This window comes from Seriola dumerili, unplaced genomic scaffold (genome assembly GCF_002260705.1).
Source record: "Seriola dumerili isolate Sdu_G_001 unplaced genomic scaffold, Sdu_1.0 BDQW01000025.1, whole genome shotgun sequence".
Classification (NCBI taxonomy): Eukaryota; Metazoa; Chordata; class Actinopteri; order Carangiformes; family Carangidae; genus Seriola; species Seriola dumerili.
The window spans coordinates 8,454,330-8,467,572 of record NW_019174280.1 but is presented as its reverse complement, the minus strand read 5'-3'; the positions used below and the strand labels follow the sequence as shown (position 1 = coordinate 8,467,572).

At 45.3% G+C, this 13,243-nt stretch overlaps 1 protein-coding gene across 2 annotated transcripts; it reads left to right on the top strand.

The window, feature by feature from the left end:
- Positions 1 to 4,558: 4,558 nt before the first annotated feature.
- On the top strand, positions 4,559 to 10,120 carry LOC111240421 (leucine-rich repeat and fibronectin type-III domain-containing protein 5-like). Of its 2 annotated transcripts, XM_022770431.1 has the most exons (6): positions 4,559 to 5,449; positions 6,270 to 6,444; positions 7,510 to 7,843; positions 8,765 to 9,065; positions 9,183 to 9,453; positions 9,493 to 10,120. In XM_022770431.1, exons 1-6 carry the CDS (start codon positions 4,559 to 4,561, stop codon positions 9,876 to 9,878), a joined length of 2,358 nt encoding a protein of 785 aa, XP_022626152.1. In that variant the 3' UTR covers positions 9,879 to 10,120. The 2 variants fall into 2 exon arrangements, with proteins under 2 accessions (XP_022626152.1, XP_022626151.1); XM_022770430.1 differs by having other exon boundaries at positions 9,183 to 10,120.
- Positions 10,121 to 13,243: the final 3,123 nt, after the last annotated feature.

Genomic DNA, 13,243 nt, shown 5'->3' with positions numbered 1-13,243 from the left:
ATTTGCAAACTTACACACACACACACACACACACACACACACACACACACACACACACACACACACACACACACACACACACATACACACACACACACACACACACCTGGTCCACATGTGTGAATGTGAGCACCTACTGTTAGAGAGCTGCTTTTTGATGACACAACACAGTGAGGGAAGAGAAGATTATACATTATTTAGCTATTTTCTTGCTGTGCGAGGTAGAAAACATGAGAGTCTTTGAAAGCGGGAAAGTGAGCCAATAGGTACCCTGATCATGAATTTCATTTTGGCTGTCCTTGCTTCCCCTCATTCAGACAGTAACATGAAAAAGGCCCTTGTAATAGAGGCATAGTATTATCACAAAGAGAGGCAGGGATTTTGCTTTTTCTTACACTTCCTGTACCTGAAATTGAACTTGGCAATTGGCAGATTTGAAAATCTACAGACCTGCGGGCCCATACTGTGGAGAATATTCGTTTGAAGAGGCTGTATTGATATTCAGAGGTGATGTTCAAGGATTCTGCATTCATCTTTCCAGAAGAAAATCCCAGGTCATAAGCTCCTCACATCAGGACTCGTCACCACGGTTCAAGAATTAAGAGCCATAGTCAGTGATCAGCATTTAAATTTCTCTCCTGCTTCAGGAAAAGAACAGCAGCCTCTAAGAATGAAGAGAGTTTCCTGTTTTTATTTTTTGTTTGTTTGTTGGGCTAGCGCTCCAGTCATGAGATATCCAGCATAGCTCTGAATTTCTTGTGATACTGTGCGAAGGAAAACACTTGGAATTACAAGGGGGAGTTGTAAATGCTGATGAACAGCACTTCTATTGATGCAGTGGTGTCTGCTTAGTATGCTATTCCCCTGGCACACATGCACACACACATACACACACACACACACACACACACACACACACACACACACACACATGCACACACAAGCTTGTCTGAAAAATAATTTCAACTACATCAGAGTTCTCCATCAAGTCACTTAGGTTTTTATTACGCACCACTCTGGAAAAAGGGTAATGATTCAGTCACTCCAAACACTGGATCCAACACAAAATTAGCTGAGTGTACAGTCTCCTTTCTTCCCACCACTACTGTGTCATAAATGGTACAATGAGTCTGCTGTGGCCTTCAACCACAACTCGCTTGCTGAGGCCCTTTCCTGTAGAGAAGACTCTTTGTTCTAAATATTATTAGGTGATTTGAAAATGAGCCACTGATTACATCTCACCAAAAACTGACGTTTTCTGTGTTGCCATGGCATCAAGGCTGTCACCCAAGAGCTATCGCATTCTAACATTGGCAGACTCTGTAGGGAAAGGGTGTCACAGCACATGCCCACATTCACAAACACAGATGTGTTAGTTAGACGGTCCATAACAGCATCAATATTTGGTCAGGATGTTTGGACTCAGGCTACACGAGCATTTACCTGGTGAAATAGAATTTCTACCACCTCAGTGAAAATATGATCCACTTCAGTAGATGCTGCAGCTCCATTTGGTCTCATAAAGCAGGACCTATTTCACTGCTTTGTCGATACCGTTTTACCATCATGTTGCAGCGTCAGTTTACCTCCTTGACACAACAGAGCTTATTTTTGGCAGTAGCACATGCCTGGCTGCCTTTCCCTGAGTAACCCAGGTGAGACGCTGCCGAGATGCTGCCATGTGCCATCATGTCGACCTGCGCGGAGACATACCGAGCAGACTTCATCTCATTAACTTCCTCTCGCAGGGCTGCTCTCCCTCATTCCCTGGCCAGACGTGGATTGTAGAAGCTTTCTCACACGAGCTCCAGCATAAGTTAGACCATCTGAAAACATATTCCCCATGACCTCACCGGCCGATTGGCATGCAGTATGCTGCATAAAGCTTTTCTTGGCAAATGCTGCCCCAGGGAGACCATAGATATCCTCTCCTACAGTATAATGCTGCTGCTGTGCATGAATGTCTGTCTCCATAGCTGGGGGTTGTTGTGTAGTGAGCTACCTCTATTATGCACAAATCCACCCACTGGTGTGTGTGTGTGGGCGTGTGCTGTCAGTCTGTTCTGTTCTCTGAGGGCAAAAAGACCTGCTCAGAGGTAGTAAACCAACATTTGATTGACTAAGGGGGAGATTACAGTTAATGCATGAGTAGATTATCTGTTTTCTTGTTTATTTGTGGCCCTCCCAAGTCGTCTCACCATAATGAACAACCCAACCTGGAGGATAATGATTTTCTGGGGGTGTGACATTTAAAGATGAAGTACGTGATTGATGAATGCATTGATTGATTATCTACTTATTTGTTCATGTACCTGATGAGTGCAACCTGTTATGCAAATCTCTGTGGAACACCCATAATTAAATGCAAATTAGGAAGTCAGCAAGAGATATTTCCTGCCCCGTCTCAGCAGCGAGGGGCTGTCCTTTTGTCCTCACAGAACAAATTTTGTAGGGATTACCATTGCAACCATTCTCTTCACGTTTGACTGAGTTTTCAGCAGTGAAAAAAGCCCCATCTCCACAGAGTGAATCAATATCACGTCTTCAGCGCCATTCGAGTCTGGAAGTAGCAGGTCCTCTCTGCCTCATTGCACATCCAGAGGCCGTGCCACTCAGAGTCAGAGCAGAAGGTGGTTGGCACACCAACATGAACCCACTTGCTTACACCTCAGCTTTTGTAGACTATCCTCTGATACGCACACACACACACACACACACACACACACACACACACACACACACACACACACACACACACACACACATACACACACACACACACACACACACACACACATAGAAGTAGATATGAAACTTTCCACATAGGTACTTGAAAACCATCACACATAGCTTTGCAGCACTGCTTGACACTGATGTCATCTGCCATCTTAAACGAAAGCCATGGCAACATTTAATAATGATGCCACAGTTCATTTCTCACCAGCTCATATCTCTGCACCACTGCAACTCAGATTATAACTATATTCCGCTAAATGAGCCTCTTCTGCAACTTGGTAAAGTTGTACCTTGTAAAAATGGGCTGAAAAGGACATTGATTCATTGCTGCATGATCAGCAGTATGCATGAAAATGTCACACCCAGCATGCTCCCTGCAATAATATCTTTCCTCCCATTGCTCCCATTCCTCCAGTATTTTAAACGACCTCTTTCTTGCCTTCTTGTCGGGCTTATTATATGTTTTACCCACCTGTCAAAATGCAACTGTTGTCAGCGGATGCCACGAGGCTCCCTTCACTCCCCTTCTCATGTTAGAAACATGCCCCCACATGGCAGCATGTCAGTCCCGTCCAGTCTGATGTTTTCTTTAGTCTGTGATATTTTCCTCATACTCCGACTGTCAAGGTTATTACACCGTGAGTTGTGTGTCACAGCTCCAGTGCAACAGAAGCTTTTGAAGCATGAAGGTACTCAGCTGGCAGGCTCTTTGCTGAGGGAGGATTTTTATGCACACTCTCCAAGACCCAACATCGACAATGGAGGCATTACCAGCAAACCACAGAAAGCTATAATCATAAATCAGCCATTCTCTTGTATTTAAAGGTTAGCCTTTGGATTTTTACTACAGTTGTGGGATTGGATCTCTTGCTCTCCGTGTTTGATTGGATTGGTATTCCTTTCTATATGCTGTAATGGGACACCCAGAGGGCTGAATATTGCATGTTCAAACCAAAATGACACTAAATTTCAGTGCTAAATATAATCACAGCTAATGTCACTCTCGCCCTGGGACATTGTGCGGTGTACCTGCATAGCTGTGATCTGATCTTCACTTTCTTAGTTTTATGACATGTTATATCCCTGACAAGGTCTCAGGATTCATCAAATGGATCCCTCCTTATCCCCCATCTCAGTTGTGTCATAAGTAAGAGTAGAAGCAGAGAGAGCAGAGAGAAAATCAATAGCAAGGCATAGCGCATCCTCACTGAGGCACTGGGCCCAATCATCCCTTCCTATTGGCGATATGATCCTGGGAGATATCAGTCTAATTCTGATGAGGCCCTCGACTGCCAGTCTAGACTTTCATCACTCTGTACACAAACATAAAAGGACTGGCATTATCATATCAAAAAAAAAAGTATGGGCAGGGGAGCAGGGGCTAAAAAGGAGAGCTGCCACAAAAATCATACAAGATTACTGAGGATGTTTCATTCTCAAGTCTGCAGGTGACTAATTAGTTTCATGTCTAATTGCACAGCATTTATTGTTTGTTTGGGCATTGAGTCGCTTAGCTTCCTGCTCGGAATTTGGACTCTGTAAATCTTCGCTGTTTGCTGGCAGTAGTAGCAGTGTTTCAAATCTAGTAGAAAAGCTTCAACTTTCTGGAGCAGAATCCCTCAGTTCCCTCTTTAAAGAGGGATTTTTTCAGAGCATATGTGATTACCCAGCTACAGAAATTAGAGATGATAAAGATGATACAAATTACAATCACAGATGCCATGCTTTCTTCAACTGTTTTATAAATAGTTTCCCCCCTCTCTTTCTCTCTCTCTCTTTCCTTTGATCGTTTTTAGGTGTTTTAACCTGACTGAAAAGCCAAATGGAGTCTCTCCTGGTTTATCTGATAGTTCTCGGTGTGGCTGTGAAGGCCCACAAAGTTCAAATCTGCCCCAAACGCTGTGTCTGTCAGATGCTCAACCCCAACCTGGCGACTTTGTGTGACAAAAAGGGGCTGCTGTTTGTGCCCCCAAACATCGACAGGCACACGGTGGAGATGCGTCTTGGGGATAACTTTGTAACCAGCATCAAACGCAAAGACTTTGCTAACATGACAAAGCTGGTAGACCTGACCCTCTCTCGGAACACTATCGGTACAATTGCGCCTCATGCCTTCAAAGACCTAGAGAACCTACGGGCTCTGCACCTCGACAGCAACCGGCTAACCCGCATCACCAATGATACCTTCAGTGGCATGTCCAAGCTGCACCACCTCATCCTCAACAACAACCAGCTCACCCACATCCACATTGGGGCCTTCAACGACCTCACAGCGCTGGAAGAGCTGGACTTATCCTACAACAACTTGGAAAGCGCCCCATGGGTGGCCATTCAGAGGATGTCCAATCTCCACACTCTCAATTTGGACCACAACATGCTCAGCTACATCCCAGAGGGCACCTTCTCTGGGCTGCAGAAGCTCAAAAGGCTGGATGTGACCTCCAACAAGCTACAGAAGCTTCCTCCTGACCCTATTTTCCAAAGAGCAGGAGTCCTAGCCACCTCTGGGATAATGGGACCTTCGTCGTTCGCATTGAGCTTCGGAGGGAACCCTCTGAGGTGTAACTGTGAGCTGCTCTGGCTGCGGAGGTTACGGAGGGAGGACGATCTGGAGACCTGTGCTTCACCACAACACCTAGCTGGACGCTATTTCTGGACTGTTTCAGAGGAAGAGTTTCTTTGTGAGCCTCCTGTCATCACAAGGCACTCTCAGGTATAACCCCTCAATTGAACTGTACACTGTTAAGACATAACACTCGCTACTGTTACACTCCCAGAGCCAGACATTGGATTCCGCCTCAGTTAATCCAAGGTGGCACTTTGTGCTTTCTTTTACTGTCACACTAAATATTAGCTTTACAAGCCAGCGGAGTCTTACAAGACTTGTGGGACTCATCTGGACCACACAGCTAACTGAGTATTGTAAAATATCTAGGACTTACTCAGAAAATGTAATCAAACTGTGACCTGTGGAGAGTTTTTTAGAGAAGTTCTTTAGCAGGATTTTCATCATTTTAATATAGCTATTTGCAGGTTTATGATGGATCCGTGGAGAAGCTCTAATACACAGGGAAAGCGTACAGTGATTTAGCTCTTGAGTCATGCATCCAAACAAAATTATCTGATCAAATCCTTGCCAAATAACTACAGCTATATCATCTCATTTACATTCAGCAGAATGAGTATGCATAATTGCAAATAAAATTATCTTGGACTTGGACTCATACATATTGCAATGTACTGTCATATTGATAATCCTGCCTTCATAATCATGCTAACTCCAAGAACACATCATCAATAAAGGCATTAATTATAATATGTCAGTTATGTAGAAAGTCTGGGTAAAGCACAAAGGATTACGGTTGGTCCAAGCTCTTTTTCAGTCTAGGATGTAGTGCATTATCTAATCAGTGTGTGTGTGTGTGTGTGTGTGTGTGTGTGTGTGTGGTGTGTGTGTGTGTGTGTGTGTGTGTGTGTGTGTTTAACATATGTTGAAATCCTCCCGCTAACTGTGTTGCCTCCCTCTGCCTCAGGAGCTGCGAGCTTTGGAGGGTCAGAGTGTGACTCTGCGTTGTAAGGCCAAGGGCGACCCCGACCCCATTATCCACTGGATCGCCCCTGACGGACGCCTTATGTCCAACTCCTCCAGGGCCACAGTCCACACAGACGGCACGTTGGACATCCTCATCAGCACTGTCAAGGACTCCGGTCTGTTTACACCCCTGGTGGCTGTGCTTGTGTTGTTGACTGAACAAAATTAGTTGTTTGCTTGTGTATGCAGAAGCCTATAGAAGTGAAGTATTTGTCTGCACCAGGTGATAAAGTTTAGAGTGAGCAAGAATGATGGCTCACACGCTGATTAAAATCACAAGGAAATGAAAAGTGACTTTTTCACCTTGATGACATCGCTTTGTGATTTAGTGGTTAAATCATAGTTCATGGTTATCCTTGACAGAAAATCCACCATGAAAAAAATACATTTCAGGAAAAATACTTTCTTGCTTTCTTTTCAAGATGAGGTCGATTTCATTTTCATGTCTGCAGTTAGAATATGTAGATGGCTCCAGCACCTCAGTTTTTTTGTATGAATTAAACAAATTTGAACTGCATGGTCATTAACATGTTGATTAGAGATTAATTAGATGCTGGTAGGCAGAGTTTGTTACTTCTGGACAAAGTCAGGCTAGCTGATTCCCTCTCTTTCTGATCTTTATGCTAAGATAAGATAACAAATTTGGAAGCGTAGCAAATGCATACAAAGTCAATGGAAAGACACATTTAGACTTCTCTCAGGGTAGTGTAAATTGATGCGAAGATATGTCTGTGCAAGTTGAAAATATTTCTTTTTGAGTTCAAATTTGTGCTCACCCCAGGCTGTATGAATATGATTCATAAACACATCGAGATTAAAGAGAAAAAGGTGAGAAACTGGAGGGAGATAACAGAAAGAACTGGAGTTTCTGGTGAGTTCTGAGTTCAGTCACAGGCTAAGGTGAACACAAGAATACACACACAGAGACACTACCTCAGACAGGGTTGGTGTGTCCTAGCATGCAGCTAGTGTATTAGCAGGTCCATTAGCATTTTAGAGCAAATTAACACAGACAACCTGGCAGTCAATTTCAGGCTAACTCTCAGCAATTTTTCCAAAATATTCCCTTTCATATGATTAACTATAATGAGATATATTTTTATTCTTTATTTTATTCAATGCTTGTGCATGAACATAGCAAATATCAGGGAGAACGCTAATCGAATTGGTTTGTGCTCCAGGCTCTTTCACCTGTGTGGCCTCCAACCCGGCTGGCGAGGCCCAGCAGACAGTGGATCTGGTCATCGCTAAGCTCCCTCATATCACCAACAACTCAGTTTCAGAGCAGGAGCCTGACCCAGGATCATCAGATATCGCCACAGTGACCAAGACAGGGGCAGAGACGGGAGGGGTGCCCCTGGGGAACGCCAAGACGAGCCCGGATAAGAAAGTAGTAATCGCTGAGGCCACGTCCACCTCGGCCCTGGTCAAGTTTAACTTCCAGAGGAGTATTCCTGGAATCCGCATGTTTCAGATCCAATATAATGGGACGTATGATGATTCACTGGTATATAGGTAAGCAGGTATTACTTGAAGTGGATACTGGGCAAGTAATGCAATTTAATCCAGTAAACAAACTTTATATTTGTACCTGAATGCACAGTATGCAAATAAACATAAGATGATTGGAGTCATATTCCAATCCCCTGACCCTTGTTTTACCTTCATAGTTTTCTTTGAATGCTTAAATCCCTTTGGATATTTAGTCATTAAGAACTGGACCTGGCTGTCGACATGATTATTTGTGGTGTCTATTAATCCTATCAGGAAGACAGACTAATGCACTGTATCTGACTTCTCATTCTGCGACTCATAACCCCCCCCCACCACTTACTACGTGCAAAACCTTGATAATGCTTAATCAACAAAATCAAAACAGAATGTCAGCAGTAAGCTGCAGACTGATAGGAAGATGAAAGAGTAGTCAAGCCAGTGTCTTACAAAAGAATCAGAGGCTTCACACATGCCTGTGATTTGAGAAACCGACATTACACAGCACTCTTTCATCTCTACCCTCTTCACTCCATATTTAGTGCTAATCACTGTGATGTGATAGGATCATCGCGCAGACCCCTTTTTTTCCAAATGAACTTCGAAGTCAACAGCAGATATGATGGTCGGCAGCGGCTACCAAATTCAGAAGACATGAGGGAGTTGAGTCTGTAATCCTGATGTTGTGAACAAACAGAGGCATCCTGCATCCCCAGCCACTGAAAGCAACCTTTTATCAGCAATAATGCTTTGAGAATAAATCAAATATCACAAAAGATTATGCCTTGTCAGATCTTAAATAGCCCCCTGAGAGATAAACCATTGTCATGTCTTTTTATCCCCACAAAACAATAAGCTGGATAATCTGATTTGCTTCTGTCTCCTTTCATTTAACCCTCTCTCATCTATGTCACAACTCACAAAGCTTTTTTTTTCTTTCTACAGAATGATACCCCCAACCAGTAAGAACATCCTGGTGAACAACCTGGCGGCTGGTACGCACTATGACCTGTGTGTTCTGGCCATCTACGATGACCAGGTGACCTCGCTGACCGCCACCAGGGTGATAGGCTGTATTCACTTTACCACAGAGCCGCAATACCTGAGATGCCATTTCATGCAGTCCCAGTTTCTTGGCGGCACCATTGTGGTTATCATTGGAGGCATTATCGTGGCCTCAGTTCTTGCTTTTATTATCTTCCTCATTGTGCGCTACCGGGTGTGTAACCAAGGAGATGCAGATAAGGTCAGTTTGAAATGATTCCTTCTGTTTGTTCTTTTCCTGTACATTATCTTTGTTGATATTGAAACAGAAGTGTTTAATCCCTTTCTCTCTTCTTATGCTTGTTTCCGGTCATGTTAGGCTCTGGAGATGGGGGATATTCGGTCACTGAGCAGTGATGGGCAGCTACAGGGCTGTGGGATTCCCAAGTCCGTCTCCAAACAGGGTCTACGTCCAGAAAAGAATGACAAGGACAGCCTCAGAGTTTCCCTGCCGCCCCCGGAGCCAGCCAAGCAGCGACCACCAGTTGTTGTAGCCACCACCAAACCCTCTGTCCCTGACTGCACTGTCTCTACCTCTGCTGCCAGCCACAGCTGGCACCCGGCCTCACCAGGTGCTCCGAGGCCCAAACGTTCCAGTGCTCCACCAAAACCCTCAGAGTCTCGCCGAGCTGAAGCTCAGACAGATGTCGAGCTCGATAACATGAACCGCAATAACTCATCGGAGGTTAAAATGGCCACCGCCGTCACTCTGGCTGTTCCCGGCCAGCCCACCAAATGGACTGCTGTTCCCAGGGGTCCACGACCCCACCAGGCCCCCCGACATTACATGACTGTGCCTGCAGGGGGAGTGAGGGTGAACCGCAGGCACTCCCTTAACGTAGACTCATATACAGAGCGCTGCTATGTGGCTTACCCCAAAACTGGGGCCAGTCTGCGCTCCAAACGCAGCCTGTCGATGAGCGGAGAGCTGCCCCAGCTCGAGAGCACAACAAACATTCACCGGGCCAGAGACAAGCTCTCCAGGTCCGAGTGGCTTCTGGAGAGCACTTTATGATTCGGAATTTATGACCTGCATTCTCCTGTTTTCTTGGATTGGATTCGTGGCCTGTTGTGGAACAGACATGGATTTTATGCCTTGTTTTGAACTTCTGTGCTCTCTACTGAGGGACCTGTGAGCTTCTCTCATATATTTGAGGGCAAGGCAGGCATACAGGGTTGTAGGAAACGTTTCACATTTGTTTTCTACCTTATAACCTATCAAAGTCTTCTTTATAACAACGTTTGATCAAACTTTGATGAAAGGCACAACAATGTATAAAACAACTTCATGTACAAAAATGTTTAGTTGTGTGAGATACTGTATATCTCAACACAACCATAAGTGTTCATGTGGTGTTGAATGCAGTAACCTGGACATACTGTATTATAACAAAGAAAGACACATGCAGTGGGTAGGGTTATTATACTCGCAGTCTCATTGCCTGTTACTTAAAGTGATACAATCTCTGTAGACTTTGAACATGATTCTTGTCTCCAGCTCTACAGACAGATGGTGACATGTCTTAATTACCTTGGCGGTGGTTTGGAGAGATTACGAATGTGCTTTACATCCCAGAGGGGTTGGAACAGAATGTAGTAGACAGACAGCGCTCCATCTTTTCAGCACCTCACACTCCCAGACACAGCACAATGCAGCATATTTGTGGCACAAGTCGACTCAGCCTATACTGCCCTCTGGTTTGAATCGATACATTTTTATCACATAATTACATAAAGACTCGACTCTGATAGGATTCCTGTCATGACTGATTTGAGCGACAATTGAATCAACACCAACAGCGTGACAGGTGCGGGAAGTAATCTGATATTACGTGTGGATGAGATCCAGAGGAATGGTTCATTTCCATATTTTTTACTTACTGACGTTATCATGTCACACTGGTGACAACCATTGTAAATTAACTTGTCTATGTAAGAGAAACGATAATCACATCTATGGGTGGATGCCAGCTCTTGATTTTGCTGTTGTTTCTGTTTGATGTTTACCAGTATAAATAAACCAGTGATAAAAGGGACATACAGATTTATCTTATTTTCAGTCTGTCTGGTGAATTCCCCCGACTGTTCCCACTGTCTGAAGCATCAGTAGCAGTGGAGGCCCTCTCTGTGAAGTTGTTATAGAGCAAAACAATTGCTGCATCCCTTAGTTCAACATGCTCCACCAGTCAAAGTGGTAATGAATTTTGGGTTTCAGTAGTCTTGCAGCAACATAACTCCCCTTTCTGAGCGAGCGGCGGACCTCTGACAGATCCCTGCCCTTAGTCCTGGTGTTTGGAAGCAGATGATGAAAAGAGGCCATGCTAGTCACCGGGGACGCTTCTCGCCTGTGCATCTCCACGCTCGCCTGATAGCACCGTGCCTTTGCCCTCGGACGGCAGCCACTGCAGAAACATGCAGCAGGAGAGCTTAAACCCAATCTCCGCAGTGGGAACCCATGCACGGCTAATTCTACAGTTACAGTAATGTCTCCCTAATAGCAGGACTCACATGATATGCATTATCTGCTGGAAAAAGAGGCCTGATTCAGTGTTTGACTCTGTGTTTTGGTGGTCAGATGCTGCCAGATTGATTTTTATATACATGCTTCTCACAGCATACTACCTCAGGGGATACAGCATATTGGGTAGAAATACAACATTATGCAGGGAAAACCTGTTAAGATGAGCTGCACATACAGTATTCATAAATTAATTGCTGTCACCCAAACAGGCTAGATTCAAGCACTTTTATTCATTATTTCCTGCTCATTATGGGTGATTAAAATGCTGAGGAGCTGGGTCTGAACCTTGGTTTAGTCTTTGTCGAGAGCCAGAGGTGTATGTTAATAATAGATGCATTTCTGGAGAGAGAGAGACAGAGAATGAGGGGAGGAGAGGAGGCGAAGCAGAGAGGGAGTAGATGGAAGGTTTTGTGAAACAAATACGCTGAGGAGGGTGGGAGGCAGAGAGGCAGGGGTGAGGATGAAGAAATAAAGAGGGAGCGAGAGGTGCAGAGAAGAAAGCGAGACAGCTCAGAGAAGAGAGAAAGCGAGACGAGAGGAAGAGGGCGCAGGGAGCTGAGAGTAAGAGAGAATGTCGAGTGAAACAGAACGAGGAGTGCAGGAGACACAGAAAAGAGCATCCTTTGTAAGGCAGCCAGGCAGCCTCTGGCTCTTCGGTATTGAGTGACCTTACAAGGGAGTCGCAGGGGGTGGGGGTGGGTAGGGGGGGGTGGGGAGGCGGGAGGGGGAGGTGGGAGTGTGGGTGAGACTTCTGCTGGGGGTCCGGCAACGAGCAGAGCGGAGTGAGCCCTGCGGCCAGATCAGAACCGCACGCTCCCCTTCACAACACTGCACGAGCCTGACCCGTTTTCCAAACCCACATGATGTGTTTCCTCCTTCCCTCACCATTGTCTGACCCCCCGCCTCCCTCCCTCCTCTCTGGTTTACTGTCTTGCATCATGCTGACTCACTCCTCCCAACTGCAAGAGTTTCACCATGCGCCCTCCACCCCCCACCACCAACCACCCAACAACCCACTGTCCCACTTGAGCACCAGACCTGCCAGTCTTTCGGAGCCTGACCTGGCTTCTACACACTGACTGGCCAACCTCTCCTCAGTCTGGGCTGATTTGATATGCTGCTCAGACGCCACCAGGGTCAGAGTGATCGCCAGAAGCATTTCGATGAACCTTTCCTCCGCTCTCCTCAATGGTAGCGTCAATGTTCTGCTGATTAAATTCATTTTCTGCTGTCACTGCTAATGGGTTTTTCATTCCTTTGTGTGAGTTTCAGTTGGTTCTGACAGGACAAGTCCCTTTACGGAGCACTTAAACCAACATGGTCTCCGATACCACAATTGCTGGCTTTTAATGACAATCATGATGTGGGGAAAATCAAATTGGGGCATTGATGTGTCCAATTTGTGGTCAATTTTCTTATTTAAAGAGATCGTTGGGCCTATTTAAACAGACTGAAGAGCCTATTAGAATCACGCTTAGAGGCGAGTAATAGGAATGCTTTATCGAAGACGACTGAGGTCCTTCAACAAGTGTGTTAGCACCTTTTGCTCTCCATACTCTGTGTTTCATTATCTCCGCACAGCAAGCAGTCTTAGTCAGACTCACACACGACATGAGACATTGTTTCCCTGGCAAGCATTATCCCTGGGTGTACATGTAGAGAGAGCCCGGGGCCAGATAGCGAATGCAACCAAAACACCACTGATATCGTTAGGGGGGGAGCACCGCACGGGGGGTTTTGGGGGGGGGCTGGGGGTGGGTGGGGGGGTGGCACAGTGTAAAATATGCACAGGCAATTCCAAAGAGTATGCATTATTGAGAGGAGTAAATGGGTCCAGGATGAACATCATGGCTCATTAA